Raw genomic sequence first — 26,266 nt, 5'->3', positions numbered from 1 at the left:
CTACGATTCACTGGAATAATTTGTTACCACAGTGCAGTACTTTATTATAGCAGACTGCAAACCTGAATCACCTGGTGAAGTAATGTTTCAATATAGTGCAGTCATGTTGTTTTCTTGCAGGACTATTTTGTAATAATGACCAGTCTATCATAAGGAAGTTCAACAAAATAAATGTATTTGAGAAAGAATTCAGTGCTAGCGTCATTATTTTGCAATATTTTGTTGCCATATAGTTGATAAAGAATCATTGTAGTTTATGGATATTTTGTCTGTCAGTATTTTGAGTGTAAATATAATGTTTTGGTATTAAATGCTGCTTAAATCTCTTTTTATTTTTTGCTAACTTCCTTAGACACTGTTATTCATATAGGTAATAGACAGTGGATCCTCTTAGCATTTTTCATACTTTCAAAAAAAATAGGGCTGTCAATCGCAGTGAACTTCTACGATTAACACGTTCATTTTTTTAGGTACATTAATCACCCTCTGTCTTGACCCTCTCGGCATACCATAATTCATTCCCTGTGGCACTATTTTAATATACTTGAGTGGTTTGAATAGAAAAAGTTAGTCACAGAACTGCATATGAAGCAAAGCAATAAAAGTTAAGGACTTTTGAATGGAAGGTTTATTTAAAAAAAAAACTTTCTGGCAGTTCATTTATCTGTTAGTTCCAGCCTCACAGATTGCATCTAGTCTGCTGTACCACCTGCGTGCTATAAACACGCCTTCACTTCTCAAAATACACTTTCTAGTAGTTATTCTGCTACAGGCAGCAACAACAGAACAACAAATGAAACCCGTCACTTTCGACAAAGCACTTTTTTGTAATTCTTTGCAAGCCTGTGTATCAAGCTACATCATGACAGTACGATACAGGGTGCCCCGCTTGAAAGCAGCCCTGTAAGTGTTTCAGTTAAATGCTGGCATTCAGTCCATGTCCACGCTTGGAGTGACGTTCCTGTATAAAGCGAGTTTGTAATAATGAGGATTCCTGTACATTTCTATGCTGCTCCATCATGGGATTATTAATTATGTATTTGTATGTTGTAATGCTTACTGGGCTGCTTTCAGTGGGACACCCAGTATAACCAATGTGCAGCAGCAGTGTGGAGTAGTGGTTAGGGCTCTGGACTCTTGACCGGAGGGTCGTGGGTTCAATCCCCAGTGGGGGACACTGCTGTTGTACCCTTGAGCAAGGTACTTTACCTAGATTGCTCCAGTAAAAACCCAACTGTATAAATGGGGAATTGTATGTGAAATAATGTATAATGTGATATCTTGTAACAATTGTAAGTCGCCATGGATAAGGGCGTCTGCTAAGAAATAATAATAATAATAACCAATGCTGTTGCAAACTGCATAGCTACCGACCTTTAATTGTATTTCAATTACTACATTTATTTCAAAATATTGTGACAAAGCCCTCTCAAAAACTCCCCACGGACTGCTAACTAAACTGTACGTTTTCTAGCTAAAGGGTTGGGACGGCTAAGCCATTTTCCCAACAAAACTGCTCTATTTTTTAACCAGGTTGGGCAAAAGCCTTCACTGATTCCTTTTCTGTTCTGCACACTGCACACTGCACACTGCACACTGCACACTGCACACTCTCTTACCAGCTCCTTGGTGCTCTTCCTAATGGAGCTTCCAGCTCCCTTTTTATATGATGTGGCTGCTCCACTTAGCACCAGTTGTTCCATTTAGGAGCAGCCACATTCTCACATGTTTTTTTGGCAGGGAGAAGAATTATCCCCCTCCCTGCCAACCACCACCAAAACACCCACGCTATAATATTTATATTTTAAAAGGGCAATGAAAACAGTTTGTGATGGTAGATATAACAGAAACCCTTCGAAAGGAAACTGATAAGAAAATATACAGTTTAAACTGTAATTGGGTCAGATTGAGCAGTTGGTTCAAACAATTTAACCGCAAATGCTATAATTGTTCTGTATAATTCTGTGTAAATAAATAAAAAAAACCATAAAGGGGGGCCAACAAAATTAATCCAGAAATAAGAAAACTGTTTTTTGAATGATAATAATAATAGTATTAATAATGTCAGTAGTAAAATTGAATTAGATGGATGCATCAATTAAATATGTGATTAAAACCAAGATTAAGTGAGATTTTTTTAATCGCTTGACAGCCTTAAAAAAACAAATGAAAGACCAGTGTTGTAGACAAGGGTGTATAAGATAGGTAAATATTTACTATGGACGTTGTTTCAACTTTAATAGAACTACCATTGGGTATATTTGGGCAGCAGTGTGGAGTAGTGGTTAGTGCTCTGGACTCTTGACCGGAGGGTTGTGGGTTCAATCCCCAGTGGGGGACACTGCTGTTGTACCCTTGAGCAAGGTACTTTACCTAGATTGCTCCAGTAAAAACCCAACTGTATAAACGGGGAATTGTATGTAAAAATAATGTGATATCTGTATAATGTGAAATAATGTATAATGTGATATCTTGTAACAATTGTAAGTCGCCCTGGATAAGGGCGTCTGCTAAGAAATAAATAATAATAATAATAATAATATATTTACAGAAAGGAAACGTAAGCTTGCTGTAGAGCCAAACCCTCTAGTCTGAGAGTCCTGACCCTACCTACAATCTCTCGTTCAGTGCCATGCATGCAAACCTTCTCCCGCCACACTAGAACTCTTTTGAAGACATTTGTTCATAAAATGTTTGTTCCTTTTAGTATTTCTTAATTCAGCATGAGTGTGTGTTCAGTAGTTCTGGACGTTCTCTCTCCCTTGCAGGGCTGTGAGGGGAAGCTCTTATGCTTCCTGCCTGGCTGACTTTATCCCCTCATTTGTGATGATGACTAAATTCACAAATATATAAAAGGACAGTGAGCTAGGAAGCAATACAGTGTCAGCATGTCTTCAGGTTTCAGACCTTGTTTAATACCTTTAAAAGATGTGAAATATTATCAATGCCGTATGAGAAGATGCAGTGATCAAGGATGTGGTGTAAGAAGACTAAATCTGATAAAGTAAGCTGCTCAAAACAGGATATGTACAGCAATAAATGTCCCTAAGACAGTCAAAAGAAGTATGAAAAGTTTCAAGACAACCTAGCAGTGGTTTTAAGTTGTGGTTCTGCTAGATCTAGACTGAGATTTGTAACGTGCTGTACCTCAGTAATGTTCAGTTTTACACATTTATGGATAAGGCTTGCCTTATTTACATTTTTTAAAAACCAAACAGCATCGCTTTTCAGTGTCATATGAGACAAGATCATTTTACTGCCAGTATTATTATTATTATTATTTATTTCTTAGCTGACGCCCTTATCCAGGGCGACTTACAATTGTTACAAGATATCACATTATTTTTACATACAATTACCCATTTATACAGTTGAGTTTTACTGGAGCAATTTAGGTAAAGTACCTTGCTCAAGGGTACAGCAGCAGTGTCCCCACCGGGATTTGAACCCACGACCCTCCGGTCCAGAGCCCTATCCACTACTCCACACTGCTGCCCCGTACTAGTACTACTACTAGGAGGTTTGGTGGTCTAGTGGTTAAAGAAAGGGGCTTGAAGGTTCCAGGTTCAAATCCTGGCTCATCCATTGACTCACTGTGTGTGACCCTAAACAAGTCAGTTAACCTGCTTGTGCTCCATCCTTAGGCTGAGACATAACACCAAGGTCCTATTGTAAGTGACTGCAGCCGCAGTTGTTGATGATGCATAGTTCACACACTAGTCTCTGTAAGTCGTTTTGGATAAAAGCGTCTGCTAAATGACTAATTAATAACAATAATAATTGATAACAATTATTAAAAAGTTCTTAAAGGAGCGTTAACCAAGTTTTATAAAAATCCATATATTTTTTTTTATTAGAACTAGCATTATCACTGGGCCCTTTTTTCTTCTGTTGAAGATATTTTGCTTGTATTTTTGTATTTGGGGCAGCAGTGTGGAGTAGTGGTTAGGGCTCTGGACTCTTGACCGGAGGGTTGTGGGTTCAATCCCAGGTGGGTGACACTGCTGCTGTACCTTTGAGCAAGGTACTTTACCTAGATTGCTCCAGTAAAAACCCAACTGTATAAATGGGTAACTGTATGTAACAAATAATGTAATTGTATGTAAAAATAATGTGATATCTTGTAACAATTGTAAGTCACCCTGGATAAGGGCGTCTGCTAAGAAATAAATAATAATAATATTTTGCACATCAGTCTGAAGAACTGCATGCAAATTCTGCAGGAGGGAGCACTAACCAGATATGCTGTGATGTATAGAAGGAAAATGTTCTTTATCCTGGCAAACGTTCCCCAGTAAAAACACGGGATATGTGTTTCTGTAAACACTGCAGTGGGTTCTGGAACACTTTATTATATTATATATCAGGAATGCCTGAATCAAGCAATTGAATAACATCAGAGGTTTCTGTTCTGTTCGATCTCATATTGAACAAGATAGGCAGTTTGTGTGTCTCAGCATTATATAGTTATTATTATTATACAGGGACAAGATGCATAAACAGTTTCCTTATTTGATCCAAAACCATCTAGGCAAACCACCATGCCATGCCATGCCATGCCAACGAAGCTGTGTCATTTAAAAGCAGAACAATTGTTATTTTATTTGATAACAAAAAGCTCACAACAACAACCAACAAATCAACAGCATTCCAAGCAGTTGTTCTGAATGAATGCTCTGTGATATTTTAATCAAAGCGAGCCTGCTCCCTGTACAGTAACCCCCTGGTAACATGCTGCTCCCTGTACTGTAACCTCCTGGTAACATGCTGCTCCCTGTACAGTAACCCCCTGCTAACATGCTGCTCCCTGTACAGTAACCTCCTGGTAACATGCTGCTCCCTGTACAGTAACCCCCAGGTAACATGCTGCTCCCTGTACAGTAACCCTCTGGTAACATGCTGCTCCCTGTACAGTAACCCCCTGGTAACATGCTGCTCCCTGTACAGTAACCCCCTGGTAACATGCTGCTCCCTGTACAGTAACCCCCTGCTAACATGCTGCTCCCTGTACAGTAACCCCCTGGTAACATGCTGCTCCCTGTACAGTAACCCCCTGGTAACATGCTGCTCCCTGTACAGTAACCCCCAGGTAACATGCTGCTCCCTGTACAGTAACCCCCTGGTAACATGCTGCTCCCTGTACAGTAACCCCCTGGTAACATGCTGCTCCCTGTACAGTAACCCCCTGGTAACATGTGTGTTGGATCTGAAAGGATCCAAGTGATTCAGCATTAACATCGGGCAGCCCATCCCATCCCCTCACACTCTTTGTGTGAAGAAGTGTCTCCTTCCCTCTAATTCTACTTTCTCTCCTCTGGTCCTGGTTTCTGTGGTGCACTTAAAGTATTGGTTAGGGTTCATCATCTCCTTTTAGGATTTTAAAGACTTCACTTATGTCCCCCTCAATTCTTCTTTTTTTATAGGCTAAATAGATTCAGTTCTTTCATCTTCACAGCTCAGTCCTTAAGCCCTGGGATTAGTCTGGTTGCTCTTTGTTGAACTCTCTCCAGGGCCAAAATGTCCCTTTGGTACTGTGGTGACCAGAACTGGACACCTTGTAATGATCCTTAACTAATATATAGGTCTTTTGTTGAATATCTCTCAGTTGCTAAACAGTACAATACAATACAATACAATAGGGATTTATAAAGCACCCAAAGAGCTGTACACACACATACACACCAGCAAACCATTGTGATGTGCTGGCTAAAGTTAAGCTGCAGGATTTGTAATGGCTGGTTGTAACACATGTGCAGTATCGCTTAGAAACACACAATCAAGTGGGGACTTCGCTAATAGCATCTTAGAGCCAAACAACATCATTTTTTTACTGAGTTAAGCTGCAGGAAATGTTGCTGCATCCATAATTTTATATCACAACGGCAACTAGACAGTAGTGAAGGGTTTAGAACTAGAGCCCTCAAAACGAGAGATACTGTTGCTAGCAGGGCAGAGAGCTGTGTTAACCAATGGGCTAAATAATAGAAAGTGCTGAGTCCTGGATTAAAAGAGCAACGCCAGAGACTCCCATCAAATCACATGCTGGTCAAAAAACCTTTGATTGTTTTTCTGGGAGTTTTTAACCCCTTTTCCCACAAAATTGAGTCATAAGGCTATTCCACCGTGACATAACAGGCAAGGTTCTAAGAATGTCATTAAAGAAAACGTGGCTGTATAATCAGGACCATCAGCCAATCAGCTTCCCATGCTAGCGGGCTTCTGTGAAACGGGAAAGGCCCGCTGCCACGTCACGGCACCAGCTGTGAATCAAATTTATAATCAATCCGTGAGCATACCGGCTTTTTCATTTTGACTTGCCATAATGAAATCTCAGTTCACATCTATTGGACAGCAAATATTAAATAAAGACACAATTGGTCCAAATTTATTTTATTATCTCCCGAAACCAGCCAATCAATACTTTGCACTGATGAAAGCATTATCTGCAACTGCCGAATCGGCCAATCACAGCCTGTCATCTCAGCATCTCTCAACAACAACAAACCGAGACACGGACAGCTCAGTAATACAGCTTCATTCAGATATCTGGCACTGGCCAGATAAACTATAAACAACTCTGACAAGTAAAAGGTTATTTGTTTAATAAAGTTATTCGGTTTTTTTTTTTCTGTCCAGAAGAAATGTGAAACTAAAATGAGATGTTTATGTGGAATTTAATTTGTAATTCTGATTTTTTTTTAAGTGATATTAAATGTATAATTATATTACTTTTCTTTAACAATAAATGCTAAATTGAAATCGCAGGCCCATTTCTAAGTATTTTCTTTTCTGTTGAATTGTTCAGACTGTGGTTTTGTTGACGACTCAACAGCTCTGCGGATTCGTAGCACAAACTGTAGATTAGTAAAAAAAAATATATATATATATATACTACCCCACGCTCCCCTTCTCTTAAAAGCCACACAGCCACTTTTAGTAAGAAGATTTGTAGAATAAATTAATCAAAAGATCAGAGAGTGACATCAAAGAAATGTTTTAAATGCATTTTGAGTGCAAGATTTGCACTCTCTGTGAAATTGAGTTGATGCTAAGAATGGAGACATGACTTATAATGAATTTTAAAAGGTTATGAAAGTCCCAACTTGTTCGCTAATTTGTTCCAGTATCAAATCTCTGTGAAGAACCATGACAAAATATCCAGAGACAGGCCATCTGCTGTAATATTTCTCACAGTACAAACTATTTCCCATTTACAACTGAGACCTTATCCTCTTTAACCAGCAACACGAAAACAACATTCGAAATCATGCAAATCAAAACATAAATTCCAAAGATATTCATCCAAAAGAGATGAAAGCAATTCTTAAGGTTCCTTCCAGTCTGGCATCACTCGTAACATAAAGCCGTGTTGGCACTGAACCACATCCAGGTTCTCCCTTATTGGCAGCACGGTCTGTAACATTTTTTGGCAGCAAAATATCTGCTAATGCATCCATCCCAAGCCAACATGTTACCCGTGTCACAGTCCACACATTTCTTCTAACTCATGTAACTATTGACTAGAATTCCTCACACAGCATCTGGCTGTCCAGATGCATTCGAGCGGAGCCGCATAGGCATCTAAAAATTTAAAAACTTCTAAACATCAGATTACATCGTTGCAGAACCTGACCAGTTTAGCCAATGGTCTTCTGAGAATGATCTCCGTGAACGCAGCCATTAGCTAAACTGGTCAGATTCTGCACAGAATGATCTCCGTGAACGCACCCACTATATTAGCAACACACAGCTTCCTCTGCTTTCTTCAGCTTTGACTATTTGTTGCCTACACTGTTCAAGGAAACGTAAAGTCTGTAAGCTTTGAATTTAAGGTTTATTAAACTCTGACAAGGACTGCGTATAGCTAGTACATGCCCTGGAATGTATCACTGGTCATAAAATTGCAAATGGTGGCGGCGAGAGATTTACTTCTACGGTGCAAATATAGATTTTTTTCTAATTATATTTATTTAAGTTGTACACTAAAATAGGGTTAATACTATTACTAGATTCAATGTCTGACATTTCAACACTTGTTTAAAATTACACATTAGACAGCGGCGTTACCCCTGAATTAAAGCGAGGTTCCGAGTCTATCCTTCTTTCACTAAACTTCACCCAATGCAACGTCCATATACCGCCACAAATTGGGCGGGAACGGCAGATGTAGGTGACTTTTAATTGGATAATTTAATACACATACTACTTTCTTGAAATTCATTGGTTCTCGTTTTATTTTTAGTGATCTGATTGGCCAAATTTAGTACTATTTAGAATTACAACACTAAAGTCAAATTTTGAACGTGTCAACTAAAGCAACATGCGAGGTGGTTTTCAAGTCAAGACTAAAAACGCACTTTTATAAAATGGCTTTCTTAACTTAATGGGTTTAAATGTAACTTTAAAATTGCTGCTTTTGTATTATGTATATACTGTTATTTAAATGGTCTGACTGTGGCAGTTGTACGTGTGACATGCTATACAAATGTATTGTGTGTTGTTTTTTTGCGATACATACATTTGTATAGTGCTGCGTTTTTTGTGTTTTTTAATTATTATTATTATTCCTGTGACCATTTCCGAATTAACACTAAATTATTCACATTCTACACGAGTTTACAGGGATGGGGCATTTAACCCCATCCACGCTGCCAAACAATAACAATGAAAAACATCGTATTTTTATAAACACAAAATGCATTTTTAAATCATAATACAACAACACATGTTCTAAAACCAAAAACAATACAGCATTTACAACACATTCACCCGTGCCAAACAAACACAACACATTTAATTTACATGCAGGGCATTGCCCAGCGCCCTCTAATTATCTACTGCCCTGCCACAGTACCAAAGCTCATCTTTCTTTGATAGCAAAATCTTGTTTGTGTATTACCGAGGTGTGCTACACTGATAAATGTAAGTGAATAAACCCGACCCGACCCAAGTGTTGCATCGGGTAGACAAGACCTCTAACGAGTCTAGCTGGAACTAATCACCTGCATACAGTATTACATTCCAATCCCCTTTAAAATGGTTTCTGGAAAACATATGGTAGCTGCGAGAGTAAATGTGGCTATTTCAGTTTATTACTGGCATTTTCTAAATGAGGAGTTGATTGGCTTTATTTCAATCAGTATTTTAATTGTATTTATTTGTTTTACATTTACGCTAAATACTTTCATCGTTTTCGGTTTGTTTGTTAAAATCAAATCAAAGACGTTCCTGTCTTGCAACATTTAAAGGACGCATATACGGTATTTTTATACATGAACTAAAATCTTGTGATGCATTTCCCAACTATCAACCAATCAAAAGTATGACCTTACAATGAAATAACACATTGGTTGGATTTGCAGTCGATTTGTAAATTAATAAAGCTAGTAACTGCAAAGTAGTGACCGATTGAACTGCATGACTTAAAAAGGAACATGTTAAAATCCTGTCTGTGTGCAGCAGATTACTCTGCATTGTATTTCTAGTAGGCTAGCTGTGCCATATGACTGTCATAACTTCTCTGATTCATTTTAGTTTTACTGCAGTCTTTAACAGTTTGTAAGTTTCAAACCACAATTAAAACTGCTTCATGAAACGAATGTCACCTGTACTCTGTATCTTGTATTACAATGGGTTAATGTTTTTGTATTTATTTTGGAAAGATGTTTAAAAAGATTGGTTTCAGAAACTGTCAATATTTATTTTATTATTTAAGTTTTGTTTATTTTGCTATTTTTTGGCAATTACATAACTGATTTGACGTTTCTTGTATTATTATTATTATTATTATTATTATTATTATTATTATTATTATTAAAATTATTATTATTATTATTATTATTATTATTATTATTATTATTATTATTATTATTATTATACTGTTTAATCCATAACAAGGCATTTTCATATTTCAGCAAAGAGCAGCATTTTAGGGCAGCAGTGTGGAGTAGTGGTTAGGGCTCTGGACTCTTGACCGGAGGGTTGTGGGTTCAATCCCAGGTGGGGGGGACACTGCTGTTGTACCCTTGAGCAAGGTACTTTACCTAGATTGCTCCAGTAAAAACCCAACTGTATAAATGGGTAATTGTATGTAAAATAATATGATATCTGTATAATCTGAAATAATGTATAATGTGATATCTTGTAACAATTGTAAGTCACCCTGGATAAGGGCGTCTGCTAAGAAATAAATAATAATAATAATCTTGATGAGTAGGTATTCTGTGTGTGAGGAAATGTAAATGATGTAATGTAAATCGACTTCCTGTGATTGACAAAAGGAACAGAATCCCATTGGCAGTTATATTTTGATTGAGTCTGAAAAATAATATTTTCCGCTGCAGTCTCCCATAAGTAGCCTATGTTAGATTAGACTATTTTGTCATTCTTCTCTATGTTTAGTCTCTTGTGCTCATAACAGGGATTAAGAGAACAATAATACACAGTGTGTAAAAACTCTTTTTAAATGCCACGTGGCTCTATACAATAGAAGTTATTTTTATTTATAAATCGAATGTTCAGGACAAGGTGCAAGTTCTAATTAAAGTGTAACTAAGTGGTTTCAATCACAGCCGAGCGGGTCTGTTTCTAGCTCTCCATCTATTCTTTGAGACTTGTGCACCTGGATCCAACATGAAACTATGTAAGGTGCAGTAACTTCAATTCTTCTTCACTGTACAATAAGAAATATTTTGCAGCAAGCTTGGCTGAAGTGGCACTGCATGTCTGCTCAAGTCTCTGCTGGTGTGCCATGTTAGCCTCCTGAACCAAGAACCAAGCCACAAAGTGACCCTGCGTTCACAGGCCTTTAGAGTGTTTAGAGCTGTCCAGAAAAAAATGGACAATGAAACAACTGGGGTAGCTGTGTCAGTATCTCTAGACTCTTGGATCCTGTATAGGTAGTCTTCCCTCCATCCTTTATTCTTACTTTGCTAATTAATGACAAACTATTTTGTTAAAGGACAATCATTAAATGAACAAGGGAGAGTATGCATTCATATCAACTTTAAAACACACACATTCTTCATTCAAGAACTACTTGGTGAACTACAATGAGCTGGGCTGCTGTGCTTTCATTCTTGCATCAGGTGATACATAACTCTATTACGATATGATATATCACTTAAAGAATGGCTCACGATTCACTGATAGATGATGATGTTGCACCCGTAGCACTGTCAGGTGGAAGTCACGCTGTAGAACTGTTTTTGCTGTTAGTTGATCCCTAATGCAAATGATTATGAAAAGCTGATATGAAATGGATTTGAATTCCAGGTTTAAGTTAAATAAGAAACATTTGCATGCTAGTTCCGCATCTCCAACAATACTAACATTGTAACACTTTTACTGTAGCACATAGGGAAATACACACTCTGTATTTGCTGTAGCTGTTCTATCAAATGAAACAATTATGTTCCATCTTACCAGTCCATTCACTGTATAGGTCTCAAATGTGCAGTTTTGAAAGAAGCACATATTATAGCAAACCTGTATTTTAATTTTAAAATTATATCTGTTACCATACTCTGTTAAAGAAACCATAACTGTTTGCATTCCTTAGCTACTTGTACTGTGTTGTTCTGCCATTGTCATCCCTTCCCTACACAGAGTTGAAAGGTTGGCTGTCGCATGATTTCTCGAGAACCAGGAAGCGAAGACACACAACAAAAACCAGTCCTGTTGGTAGCAAATAATAATGTTAGCGTGTTTTTAAAGAGTATACTAGTTGCAAACAAGAGTGTGTGGCAGCAGTGTGGAGTAGTGGTTAGGGCTCTGGACACTTGACCAGAGGGTTGTGGGTTCAATCCCCGGTGGGGACATTGCTGTTGTACCCTTGAGCAAGGTACTTTACCTAAATTGCTACAGTAAAAACCCAACTGTATAAATGGGTAATTGTATGTAAAATAATGTGATATCTTGTAACAATTGTAAGTCGCCCTGGATAAGGGCGTCTGCTAAGAAATAAATAATAATAATAATAAACAAGCAAGGCCAATATTTTAATTGAAGCGAAACAGAAAGTAATTCATTTGTGAAGTGTGTGGTTTCAGGTGGACGGAAGTGCAGTTGAGGTTGGATTTTTACACAGAAATGTCATTTCTGAACCATCCATGACAAGGCAATCCATGAAAAACTGTGAGATTTGCATCGCAACAGAAAATAAGTCAGCCACAGATGCTTAAATGCAGTGGTAGTCCTGACAGTAAAATACTGTAAGGTCATTTTAATTCAAAAGCCATTACACGTAACACCGCAGGGCAGTTAAACTAGGCACCCTCATGAGACGATTGCTTCGCAAGTATACTGAAGTAAAATAGGATTCTGCAGCCTTGAGTAAACATAATCGTGATCATATAACAAGCTGCTTACCCACGAGGACTTGTTTTGATGGATTGTCCTCAGTGAATGAGCACCATTGACATTTGTATACTGTATTTAAAGTGCTGATGCGCAGAGGTTCTTTTGCTAATTGTAATGTGACAGAGTGGCCGAGGGCAGTGTAAATGATCAGGCTGGAGTCTTGATTTACAGTTTTAAACCGGTGTGGGTTTTATTTTTCTTACAGTGCGGTGGGGAAACAACCGCTAATAAAACAAACAAAATAAACTTTGCTTTCAGTTGGAGAACTAACCAAACAATAATTTGTGGGGTCCCTGTGCATAAATACAGAAACTCACGACATCTAGTGGTCAAGCCATTACACTGCAGGGAACAAAGCTTTCATTCTCAACCACAGTAATATCGGTCCGCTTTTAAGAATCAACCGCTTATAAGAATCAGATCATCCGGGACGGATGTGATTCTTATAAACAGAGTGCACTGTAGTGCCTTTTATAAATTCAACATTTGAACTGCTGCTTCCAGAAGAACATAAGAATATAAGAAAGTTTACAAACAAGAGGAGGCCATTCGGCCCATCTTGCTTGTTTGGTTGTTAGTAGCTTATTGATCCCAGAATCTCATCAAGCAGCTTCTTGAAGGATCCCAGGGTGTCAGCTTCAACAACATTACTGTGGAGTTGGTTCCAGATCCTCACAATTCTCTGTGTAAAAAAGTGCCTCCTATTTTCTGTTCTGAATGCCCCTTTATCTAATCTCCATTTGTGACCCCTGGTCCTTGTTTCTTTTTTCTGGTCGAAAAAGTTCCCTGGGTCGACATTGTCTATACCTTTTAGAATTTTGAATGCTTGAATCAGATCGCCGCGTAGTCTTCTTTGTTCAAGACTGAATAGATTCAATTCTTTTAGCCTGTCTGCATACGACATGCTTTTTAAACCCGGGATAATTGTGGTCGCTCTTCTTTGCACTCTTTCTAGAGCAGCAATATCCTTTTTGTAACGAGGTGACCAGAACTGAACACAATATTCTAGATGAGGTCTTACTAATGCATTGTAAAATTTTAACATTACTTCCCTTGATTTAAATTTAAAAAATTTCACAATATATCTGAGCATCTTGTTGGCCTTTTCTATAGCTTCCCCACATTGTCTAGATGAAGACATTTCTGAGTCAACATAAACTCTTAGGTCTTTTTCATAGATTGCTTCTTCAATTTCAGTATCTCCCATATGATATTTATAATACACAGAAGTGAAGCAATATTTGAATTGAATATTTCAAGGCATAAAACAAACTTTGAAAATGGCGTTTCCAGATAACTCTCCTTAATTATTTCTTTTTAGGATTCTCCGGGAGAGACTGAACTGAAAAAAATATTTTGGGGAATATTTATTTTTGGCTAAAATACGTATCGCAAAAAACACATAAAAAAAGACATTTTAACACTAAGAGGTCGGTTATTGGATGTTTGTCATGACTGTGCACAAGTTTGGAACGTTACAAATAAATGATTAGCACACTTCTAGAGTTTGTACAAAACAACATTTCTCCACTTAAAACGTTTTGAAAACTGTAAATAACTGGGCTATCCTGCTGCCGACACTTGTATCTGTTGTTATTGAGTGTCACTTACAGTTTCATCCAAACTCAATATCAAAATACTGATCACGCAAAATTAAAATAAATGATTACATTTAGTAGAGCTATGAATAAGATGATAACCTGCTGCAGCTTTTATTAGGCAGCATTATAATTATAATAATGCTATCTGAAGTTTAAATCTGTATAAAAATGACGCTTCACTGCCAGGCTTTATAAAAGTAATGACAGTGTATCTTAAGCTTTCTTCACTTCCTTTCAGTGCTTCTTTATTTGATGCGTCTGGCAAGTTGGATTAGGCTTAGGTTTGAGATGGGAGAATCCACCTCAATACAAAGCTATTTTTTTTAATGGTTATTCAGGAGCCATGAGGAATATTCTCATGAACGAGAGAACCTGGGGTGCTGCGTATCATGTAGCACTGTGTTTGTGCACAAATACAGTTTTGTAGGTGGATGACCTGCTCAGAAAATGATCTCCTGCCTTCAAATGAATTAGCCAGCTAAAACCTTCAGCAACGTTTTCTAAAAACTGAGAACATATCTTCCTATTCATCTTACCTCCAGCTGTCCAGTGCTATTTTTACTTTGTTATCTATACAAACAATCTTTCTGCATTTGGCTGTGTGATAGATGACCTAACTATTTCCTGATCTGTTGTGACATCAGCACCAAACACAGCTGAGAAAGAAGGGCGTCTGTCCTGCACACACTGATAAAGGCACTAGCTGAAACGTTTGTCTGCCTGACTCAGTTTCTTCTAGTTTCAATAACACTGATGAAAGCACTAGAGCCCAAACGCTGGTCTGCTTGACTCAGTCTCTTCTAGTTTCTTGTTTATTTATTATTAAAACATGCAAGCAGCACATTCATACCCCAGTGTTGTCTGTGTCTGTCTCCTCCCTGGTCTGACATCACCCACCAAGCCAATTTGTGACATACCCTCAAAAAAAGGAAGTGCTACAAGAAAGAACGTTATATTTCTAAGAAGTCAGGATATGCTGCATCAGAAACTGTCTTCTGTTAACCGTCAACCTATAAGTTGTGCCACAGGAGCAGCCATACAGAAGGCAGAGATGGGCAATGCAATGCGAACACTCCTGAAAAAAAACCCTACAAACAAATGTTACCCAGGAGCTGAAGGGTGTGTAGACAATAGGCTAGGAGTGGTCTCTCACATTTTCCACTTGTATTAGAGTGGGCCTCTTAAACAAGTCTCCTGTCTATGATAAAGAGGCTGTTAAATGGCAATTGTCTTGGTCACTGAGCTGCAATGGTACAGTAGCCAGCTGCACTGCCTTATAGAAGGAGTTCTCCACCTCCACCTCACCAGATGGGTGAAACAGGGACTGCACAAGGTGTGAAGGTACCCTGTGGGATCCCAGAACCAACACATACCTCTGCTGGTATGTTCTGAATGCTGGCCATGGTGCTGGGTGACCAGCAAGATCAAGCTGGTTAAGCAATCCACCTGTTGGGTGTGATCGTCAGGCCTCGGCTATCCTGTACTGGGTCACGTGGTGAGGTAGCACACAGTATTCTCCTTCATGGGATACATGCGGATACAAGCGATGAATTGACAACAGAACTGGCAGAAGGCACAGATGTCATTGGCCATCCATCAACAGTCCAAAGCACCTTTGACCATTGTTCCACAGTCCAAATTCTGTGCTCTTGTGTATACTACTTTAGCCTTTCAGTCTTGTTCCCCTTTCTTAACAGAGGTATTCTTTCTGTAACACATCCTTTAAGTCCTGACCTTCGTACTGTTGATGGATGGCCAATGACACCTGTGCCTTCTGACAGTTCTGTTGTCAATTCAGTGCTTGTCTTCTTTCTATTCCTTAAGGATATTATCTTCAAGTATTGCTCATCCTTGTTAGACAGCTTTTTGGGTCTTCCAGTCCTGGGTTTGTCAATTACAGATCTCTGTACTTGCTGATTACGCTTCGGATACCACACCTTGAAAATCGAGTGATGCAAGCTATTTCACTCAATGTTTTTCCTTCTTTGTGCAAGTCAAGGTTGTTATAATAGTAGAAAACACTAGTGGAGGCTTTGAATAAATTGTTGATGCTCATAATGCATCAGAATAGAAAAATGCAACATGTCTAAGCAGTGTATGTAAAAATGTAAATGTTTATATACCAGTACAAAGTACAAGCAAAGGATCTAACAACTAAACAAAGCAGGAGAAAATGTTTTTTACTTCCTTGTTTACACATCTTTAGTGGACTGTGAAACATTGTGCTGCTTTGTTTTAAAAACAGAAGTAAGATAAAACTGATTAAACTTAATTTCTATATTGTGGTTAAAATTAGACTGGAAACAATTCATAGATTAAAAATTTCCTTGCACGCATCCAGAGATTTCAACAGGCTTTCCAAACAACGCCCACACACAATAATAAATATCTGGGAACTGAACAAGGTTAGCAGAACTGAAGAGCAGTTCCTAAACTCAGGTCAAAGCACTGTAACAAGACTTAAGAAGGATTTGCATGGTTGCAAAACCAACGAGAATACAAACATCATAAAAGGTGATAATAGAAATACATGGAATTTAAAGATAAAAAATGGCCATTTAAGTGCAGAAAGAAATGTGTATCTTACCCACCATATCTTACAGAAATATCTTGACGTGGTTGTATAAAGAGAACGCTTGTTTTTTTAAGGTGGGGAACTAGCAGTAGATAATAAGACTGAGCATTGTGTACCAGTATTAAGAAAGCGAAAAAGTAACATACGACTTCAGTTTCATTTCTCAACTCTAACCTGGCCAGACAGTTATTAATGGTTAAGTAGGTGCTGCTCATCTTTAGTTGGTGGTTAGTTGACTCCTCAACCAAGTCTCAACCATAAGCATCAACATATTAGTTAGGGATTAGTTATTGTTTGGGCAGCCATTGTATACATATTGATTTGATATGAAGAGCCCATGTAAAACACACACACTGGTCAAACACCGAGCAGGGGGGTGCACATCCCTTCTATAGGTCTCAAATGTGCAGTTTTGAAAGAAACACATGTTATAGCGAACAGTTTTGTTTTAAAACATGATAAAACAAGTTCATCTCTGTTTGCAATCCATGCTTTTAGATTGTGTTGCACTTTCTTGGCTACCTGGAGGGTAAGAATGAACTACACACTTCCAGATCATAGCTTCTCTTCTGTATGCAGAGATATAAAGAACACTTCTAAAAATGAGTAGGAAAGCACAGAGGCGATACTGAGCCAGCCCCTTCTCGAAGTTTACTGCTTTGGTATTTAAACACAGCAAAATGTAGCAACGATTTCAAGATAACCATACACAACTTGCAATACAATACATTTTCCCTAAGCAGTGAAACTTTATAATACAACATTTAAAAAAAATCGACTTTGTGATAATATAAAAGTATAGGTTACCTGTAGCAGAGCTGAAAATGACTTCTTCAAACTGGACTGCCTTTAACAAAACAGAGCTGAGAGTGGAGAGAGGGAGAACAAGAGAGAAACAGAAGAGAGAGAAGTGACTTCTTTCTGGTTTTGTGGTCAGGACCTTTGTCAGTCACTGTAGATGGCCTCACAAGATGAAGCAAACATTGCAGACAATTCTATTTTATTTGTGCAAAATTCTTCTTCTTTCAAAAGATGAGTACAAATGCACCTTCAAGAGATTTGCAAATGGGTATTATGAGGAAAAAATAGCTGCGGTGCCAGATAAAGGCTGTGATAGCTTGTTTTGCCTGTTTGATATGATCAGTGGTTTAAATATTGCACGCATATGCTTGTACTTGAAAAGGCAAAACTATGTCTAACTGCCAATGCATTTCTGAATAGTTTAAATACTGGCTTTTTTTTACCGTTCAAGTGACTGTAGCTAACAAAATAATTCCTTAAATCTGGTGAGCAGTTCTATTCATGACATCAGTCTCAAATGTGCAGTTTTGAAAGAAACACATGTTATAGACCTTGTATCATGCCACAACATAATATTTGGTACTACACAAAGTTATCTCTGTTGGCAAGCCATGCTTTTCGATAGTGTTGCACTTCCTTGGCCCCCTGGAGGGTGATATTGACCAATTGGCTTATTTCTTGTCATTAACCAACCATCGACATCCTCTGTTGACTGACATGCTTTGAGCCAGTAACAGATGACACTGCTGAGATGAAATGAGCCAGAAAGTGTAACAGATATCCAGAGAATAAGGCATAGAAACGGAGAGCTTCCTTTAACCTAAACTAGTCCCAGATATCATGCTTTCAAATTAAAATACATCTGTGGTATAACATGTGTTTCTTTCATAACTCCACACTTGAGACCGTTTTCCTCTAAATCTGCCATACTGGGCTTGGAGCTGCTTTGACTTTAGGCTAGAGATACAAACTTCTGACATCCTTCCTCATGCCATTCAAATCCTATGCAATGTGACTTTTAGCTATACTGTACTGTATTATTATTTAAAAAGGAAATGTATTGTTTGGTGTTTAAGAACGGGTGTGTAACAGGGCGAGCAGCCCTGTACATTGTTTATTTATTTTTAGATCGGGGTCTCCCCCTCCGCCTCTGTGCAGAGTGTTTTGTATTATTTATTTAGTTTTATTGTGTTATATTTATGACGGCGTAACGCCGTGTTATTGTTTTGTTTATTTTTAAAAACGTGTCCTGGCAGAGGCGAGATCGGTGCTCGTCCTCTGCCAGGAGTAATTAATTAAAACTCGTGCAGAAGGTGGCCATCTCCCGAATGAATTAAGTGGTTTAATTTGTTGCTAATCGGGAGATGGTCACCTGTTAATAAAAGCCTGCAGCTCTCGGCACTCTGGGTGGGGTGTTGGATGGAGAGAGCGAGACGGAGATTGAAAGCGTGAAAACGAAACTAAATTTGTAACATACAGGGACAGTGACAGCGACTGCCCAGTCTGACCTGTATGGTTTATTTATTATTTATTGTTGATTTTGTGTGCGTGATTTGTTTTTGTTTACTCTTTTGTTTTGCTCGGTGAGCACAGTGTTTATTTTTGTTTAAATATTTATTTTTGTTTGCTTTAAATAAAACGGCGGCCGCGCCACTGCACCATACCTTTTTGTTTTGTTGTGCCTTCTTCGGCCATGACGTCAGACCCTCAGCCATTCCTGTCACAGGGTGATTTAATGTATTGTTTTGAGCTGTCTGGCAGAGGACGCGCTGCCGGCACCGCCTCTGCCAGATAGCATGTGAGAATGTGGCTGGAGCAGTTTACTGAATTATTGTTTGAATGTTTATAATTATTGTGACATGGTATAAAAGCCTGCAGCTTTCCTTGCTCTGTGAGCGTTGTTTTTGTTGAAATATTTATTTTATTTTTGTTTTGATAAAAACGGCGCTGCAGTGCGCTTTTTCACCCGAGTACTTGGCTGTCTGGTCTGGGAAATTCACCCCTCGGCTACCCTGTCACACACCAAGTTTCATTCTGCAAATCTACAGGACCTTACACAAGCAAACTAAAAATAAAAATAAACTTTTGGCAATGAAACAATAAAATAACAAACAGGCCATTCAGTGCATGCGATTGCAAAGTAATACAAAAAAACGAGGGATAAAACGATAGACGTGTCTGCAGCTTACTGTTAGTTAAGAGTTTATGGATTTTCAAAACGTTTGCCAACAATATTGACCCCTGACCCGTAGGGGTCAGTGTAGTGCTGCGAGGTAAACCAGCTCGAGATCAGCAACTCAGCGTGACCAGGATTCAAACCAGCAAGCTCCTGCTCGCATGACTCTCCCTGCACTACACTGCCTTTACCTGTATGTACCTGTAGCCAGGTGAAATAATGGCTTAATAAGGCATGAATTAGCACTGCATTGTTTATTGGTAGCAGGTGCCAACCCTGACTTGTAGGGTTTGGCTACATGGTTGTCTAAGTTGGAGAGCACACCACAGCATGTGAGAAGGTTTTTAAATCTTAACAGGTTTCTTTTTTTTTTTTAATTCAGTCATTGCCAATAATTGTTTTATTATTTTCTCCCAATTTGGAATGTCCAATTATTTTATTTTGCTCAGCTCACTGCAACCACCCCTGCGCTGACTCGGGAGGGCGAAGACGAACACACGCTGTCCTCCGAAGCGTTTGAGGACAACGCAGCTCTCGGGCAGCTTACAGGCAAGCCTGCAGTCGCCCAGCCAGACTACAGGGGTCGCTGGTGTGCGGTGAGCCAAGGACACCCTGGTCCGGCCTAACCCTCCCTCCCCCCGGGTGGCGTTCGGCCAATTGATCACTGCCCCCCTGGAAGCTCCTGTCCTCTGTCGGCAAAGGAATAGCCTGGACTCGAACCGACGACGTCTAGACTATAGGGCACATCCTGCACTCCACGTGGAGCACCTTTAATGTATAAAAACTGTATTAGAGTTTAATATAGCTTCTTATTATTATTACAGGAGCTGCTACTCCCTTCTCTTCCCATGTTTCTTGTGTTGCATTTGATGTGTAATTTATCGATCACTTAATTTGTTTGTTTAAAGTGTAACACACTCCTCTGCAGTGTTTCCAACAAACACATGCCTGTTCTGTATCCTGTGTTGTCCATATTGCAGAAATATGTTTCTAACATTTAGTTACACATCATAGGATTCACCTTTTACACTGGAACATGCGCCAGGAGATTTTTTTTCTTCTGAACATCGCAGTGCCACCAGTTCATGCTCCCTCCTGCAACAATGCTGGTGCAGAGATTGAAATGAGTGGCGTGTTGTGGGAACAGAGAACCAGCACTGTTGCAGGAGGTTTAAAGAAGAATGTCTTACCATTCAACTAAACAGAAAGCTGTGTAGATGAGAGGCAAGTAGGCGGCAGTACTATTAACTCATCAGCTGCTAAAAGGAGATCCGTTACACATACTGAAGATGGGACTTTGCTGAGGCTGTGGGCTGACTCCAGTTTAAAACTTGGGGAACATATCAATAGCATGACTTCAAGAACCCATTCTAAACTTGATGCTCTTTCCAGCGCACATGCTTGTTTGAACCGATCCAATAAGCTGCATATTGCTAAACAGCCAGCGATAAGAGTGCAGTGACATTGTTTACAAGTCTTGTTATACGTGATGTTGCAGATTCATGCTTCAGTGTAATTATTTCATCATTGTGATCTGTATTCTAGAGTATCTGGGCTTCATTTCATTATAAAATGGTATCACTGGTTGGTTCTGATATATAAATGTTTAAAATGAAAAAGGCAAACAGAAAGCTTGGGATTATAACCATACGTGTACAAATCTAAGGTGGATGAGGTTGTATAATGTTCTGGTGAGACCACAAGAAGATGAATACATTAGTTAAGATAACTTCCTAAACATTGAACATCCAGTTCTGGTCATTACAGTACCAAAGTGACATTGTGGCCCTTGAGAGAGTTCAACAAAGAGCAACCAGACTAATCCCAAGGTTTAAAGGAATGAGTTGTGAAGATAGGCTGGAAGAACTGAATTAGGGGGAGCATGACTGAAGTGTTCAAAATCTTAAAGTTAACCCAAACCAATACTTTAAGCACAGCACATAAACCATGACCTCAATGGAAATCAATGGAGATAGACTTAGGACAGAGGGAAGGAGACACTTCTTCACACAGAGAGTGGGGAGGGGATGAAATGGGCTACCTAGTCATGCTGTTGTAAGTGTGACATACAGATGACATAACGTACGGACAGGCAGACCCCTCCATATATTCCCCAGAATCTAACTCTCAATAATACAAAGTTCCATGACAATTGGTTCTCCAGATATGTGGAGAAATGTGTGACATGCGTACAAGCACCTCCACTGTACCCCCTGCACTGGGGATTACAAATATAAATAGCTAAGACATCGGGGACCCCCTGAACCCATATATCTATAGCCCAAGAACATGCTTGACTACCTGGACAGGTTATTTAAACATCTGCAGTGCCTCACAGGTCATGCAGAATAATCCATTAAGGCAAAGGGACATTCTTTAGTTTCCAAGGAAGAGTAATCCCAGTGAATTATACCCTCTACCGGGACTTGTAAGCATGCCAGCTGTTATACTGCACACCCGGCTTTATATGCAGAGATTTAGCAACAGTTATAAACAACTTTCCAGAAACTGCTTTGAAACTTGGAACTCTAGTTTCTAGGAACTAGCCCCACATACAGGTGGGATTCATAACTCCCCTTGTTACGTATATTATTTAAAATGACCAGGTGCCAGATCTTTTACAATCAGGCACCTGCTCAGAACTGACCATACTCATTACAGCATGAATACATCTAATCTGTGAGTCTGTAGGTTTACTAACAGGAATTGCATTTACAGTGGAGCGAAGCATATCGGACCGTCACATAACCGCCCTGATCATAACCGGCTCCGCAAATAAATATTAAAGGTAGGCTAGGAGAGTAATGGCATTGGCAGCAAATGCAGCTCAGAAAGAAAGCGTTATAGCAATCAGCCTTTTAGTGCGTTCCCCTTTAAGAAAGGCAGGCTGTGTGCGTGTGTCAGTCAGCTGCATGTAGCAGTGACGTTTCAATACACCAGTCGAGATAGCTTTTTTTTTGTGCAATGTGTTTATATGATGGCACGCACGCTTATAGATATTGGCAGCGAGTTCTTGTATATTTTAAATGCATTTGAATTAAACAAATCAAGCTTTATAAATGACGTTTTGCATGGAGATGGCTTATAGCAAACCGCATAGCAACACTGTGTATTTGTAGCCTAATTAATCTTGTTTACGTATGCTTACTTTTAAAGCAAAACATTTCCCTATGTTTAAAGCAGTTTGCGTGTTGTTTTTGTTCACTAATCTATTTATGGATGTGTAAATGCTTTTTCTGTAGATGTTCGCAAATCCAACTTTTTCACAGATCCACCTATACCCGTCCACAGGGGGTCGGATATGCGAAGTTGTACTGTATTTACAGCAAACTCATGGCTCCTGATCTTTTCAACATACTAAATTGAAGGTAGTTCTTAAAGCCAGGACGGTGCATCAGGGCTAGTGTGAGTTTGAAGATAGGGTCTGGGGTTCATTTTAATCTGTATTACCCTAAAGCAGGCGAGGAATTAATATTGACTATTTTAAAATAATTAATATTCCCAAATGACCCTATATATAAAATAACCATTAAATATACCTGTATATAAACATACAGGTGTTTAAGCAAGTTGCATTTGATGGAGCTGTTTCTGAAACTGACAATGCATGCAAAAACTGCATAGAAAGATTCTGTTGTCTACAATGACTTTAATTGAATCAATAAAATGCCCTGCAGGCTTTGTCCAATGCAGAAATTACTTACTGATCAGGTCTGTAAACTAGCTCAGATGCGTTTTTAAATGACGAAACAAGAAGCAGAAGTGGTAACGGCGGTAAACTCTGCAATCGGGCGCTGGGCAGCAGACGTCAGAGCTGAGCATGAGCACCGTGTGTATTACAAGCAGGAAAGTGACACCAAGAACAGAAAATACTGTTAAAACAATTGGAGTGGTACAATAGCGAGGTGTACAATGTGCAGTTCAAATATAAATAGGAATATTTAAAAGCTAATTGCTTCAAATAACATTTTTTCCTTTTTCTTTATCTATCCCCTTACCTTTTATGAGACTGTATTTGCAATCATAAGTGTTTTAATACAATTATTAACCGACTGTGTTTTCTCCATTCTTTCCCATTCAGCGTGCAGCATGAAAAGAGTGCAAGAGACGAAAAATAACATGAAAAATTAAACACACATTTAACATAACGCGTGCATCTTTCATACAGGATAATGTGAGAGCTACAAAGTGATGGTAATTCATATTAGATTTACTGGAATTGTATTTGTTAGCTATATGGACTAAAGCATCCGACTGCCTCAATAGAGCTGTCTGTCGAGGTTAATCAATAGAGCACTCAGATAGGTCTAATTCCTAAATGCATCTTCTGCACCAGTGTAACCCCCGGTGATACTCTGCTCCTAGTGGATGTAATAAACGCAATAATTCGGAGTGGTCCTGGGTTTCATTCCTCCAGTTCTGATCTGGCTTGGAGTTGCTTTGAGCTTGTCTGAAGAATTCCACTGCCAGGACTGGAAAGCCTGCCTCATCCAATCAAACCACGTGAGACAGAAAACTTCAACATACCTGGCATTCCTTCCATTTCCTCAATCCGCCCTTTGTTTTCATATGGTAGGTTTCTAAGAGAAATTCCCTGCATGGCACCAAATAGACTCAATTGTAATACAAAGTGGACAGGACTCCGTCTTACAAACCCTGCCAGAAAGCTGTCCCTTCTTTTGGGTTAACAGACTCATGTGAGCCTCTGTCCTTGAGTGCAGCAGTACATGTCACTGGCAGAGAGGATCAGATAACCAAATTTATATGCAAATTCATTCCTGCTACCACAGGCCTGTTTTTTTTTTTTTTTTTTTTTAAATAGGAATCACAATGAATTACGCTTTCATTTTCTTTATCTCCCTAGATAGGAAAACAAAGAAGCTTAACCTTTAAAGCTAGAATTTTCTACAAATACCATTGGTTCTCTCCACCACTGAAGCCTGCATATAACTCAAGTCCAGGGCTTCATAGACGGCCTACAGGTGTGTTATTATTTTGTAGCATGTTTCCAGGTGTTTTGAAGATTTGAAGATTTGGCCTAGAATTAATTAAGGGGGGGTGGGTCTACAAAACTATAGTCCAAGAGAGTATACTTTTTTAGACAAATATTTTATTTAAAAAAATGGTTTAGCCTTCCAATCAAATAAAGCATTTTATATTTTGCCTATGTGTCTCCTTCCATTTCTGCCCTTTCGTACACTGTGGTCCCTTTCCATCCAGTTATAAATGAATTGGTATTTCAGTCGAATGAATTAAATGGAAAGGTGAAGTCTGGACGCAAACCACAAAACACACGGTTTAAATAACAATGTCTTATCATTCAAATACAGAACAACCTGGGTAGTCAAGAGGCAAGTACGTATTAACTCATCACTGCTAGAAGGAGATCCGTTACCATACTGAAGATGGGACTTTGCTGAGGCTGTGGGCTGACTCCAGTTTAAAACTTGGGGAACATATCAATACCATGACTTCAAGAACCCATTCTAAACTTGATGCTCTTTCCAGAGCACGTGCTTGTTTGAACAGATCCCATAAGCTGCATATTGCTAAACAGCCAGCGATAAGAGTGCAGTGACATTGTTTACAAGTCTTGTTAAACATGATGTTGCAGATTCATTTGCAATCTATACATTACAGTGTCTTCTGGCAGTGGGAACTGGTAGTGAGGCAGCAGTGTGGAGTAGTGGATAGGGATCTGGACTCTTGCCCGGAGAGTTGTGGGTTCAGTCCCAGGTGGGGGAACACTGCTGCTGTACCCTTGAGCAAGGTACTTTACCTAGATTGCTCCAGTAAAAACCCAACTGTATAAATGGGTAATTGTATGTGAAAATAATGTGATATCTTGGAACAATTGTAAGTTGCTCTGGATAAGGGTGTCTGCTAAGAAACAAATAATAATAATTACTAATATAAAAGTATATAATCACTCTTCAGAACCTGTAACGGATCTCCTCCTAACGGCTGATGAGTTAACAAGACCGACATCGGCAGAAGACTTGCCTCTCCACTTCAGAGCTTGCTCTTCAGTTGAATGGCAAGATGTTTGTCTTTGAACTGTAGGGTCCATTTTCCATTCAATTGGATGGGTTGTGATGCCAATTCATTACAGCGGAGCCCTATGGGAAAGAATCTTGACCCCTTATGGTTGAAACAGGTCATTAAATATCTGTGTTCTTTGCAGTATTATGAGCTATAGCATGTGAGCTGGCTATAAAACCACTCACATTTTATCTGCGATTATGTTTTCCTTTGTTTACCTGTTTGTTATAAAATCCATTCCCTTTTTATTTGAAGTGTGTAGATTGCAATGGCTCAAACGCTGTGCCCCAAAGGTAAGTACTTTATTAAACATGCTAACTATTCAAGAGCAGAAACACAAATACATGAAGATTAAGAACACAAACTAAAAAGATGCAAAATGTTAAGCAAATTCAGGTGGTAACAAGTATTCCTTTAATATATTCCTAGACAGAAAAAAAATTAATATTCTTACTCGTAATACATACTTGAGGTTAAAAGTGATACTGTTCTACTCAGATATTTCTAAACACAGTACTACTGCTACAGATTCCACGGTTCACATTACTGTGTTTATTGCCTACTGACCCTGTCGAGATAGTCTCTTTTTATCTCGGAGCCTATTTCAGGAAATACAGTTCTTGACACCAGGACTGTAAATACAAAATTTGAGCTATCAATGTTCTAAAATTGAACAGTCAAAAAAGTAACATTGTTTTAGAGAATAAAGAC

The 26,266-nt window shown here is 38.8% G+C and overlaps 1 protein-coding gene across 2 annotated transcripts in view; it reads right to left on the bottom strand.

The window, feature by feature from the left end:
- The window catches only part of LOC117404530 (prostaglandin D2 receptor 2-like), a 31,397-nt gene extending 7,202 nt beyond the window's left edge, over positions 1-24,195 (bottom strand). The window contains exon 1 of one of the 2 annotated variants that reach the window (XM_034007393.3): positions 24,041-24,195. In XM_034007393.3, the coding sequence (XP_033863284.2) occupies positions 24,041-24,113 (73 nt within the window). In that variant the 5' untranslated portion in view covers positions 24,114-24,195. Of the gene's footprint in view, positions 1-17,343; positions 17,644-24,040 lie in introns of those variants that run through there. The other variant, XM_034007394.3, reaches the window with a different exon arrangement.
- Between the last annotated feature and the right edge of the window lie 2,071 nt (positions 24,196-26,266).

Source organism: Acipenser ruthenus, chromosome 50 (genome assembly GCF_902713425.1).
Source record: "Acipenser ruthenus chromosome 50, fAciRut3.2 maternal haplotype, whole genome shotgun sequence".
NCBI classification, from domain to species: domain Eukaryota; kingdom Metazoa; phylum Chordata; class Actinopteri; order Acipenseriformes; family Acipenseridae; genus Acipenser; species Acipenser ruthenus.
This window is presented reverse-complemented; position numbering and strand designations above follow the sequence as displayed.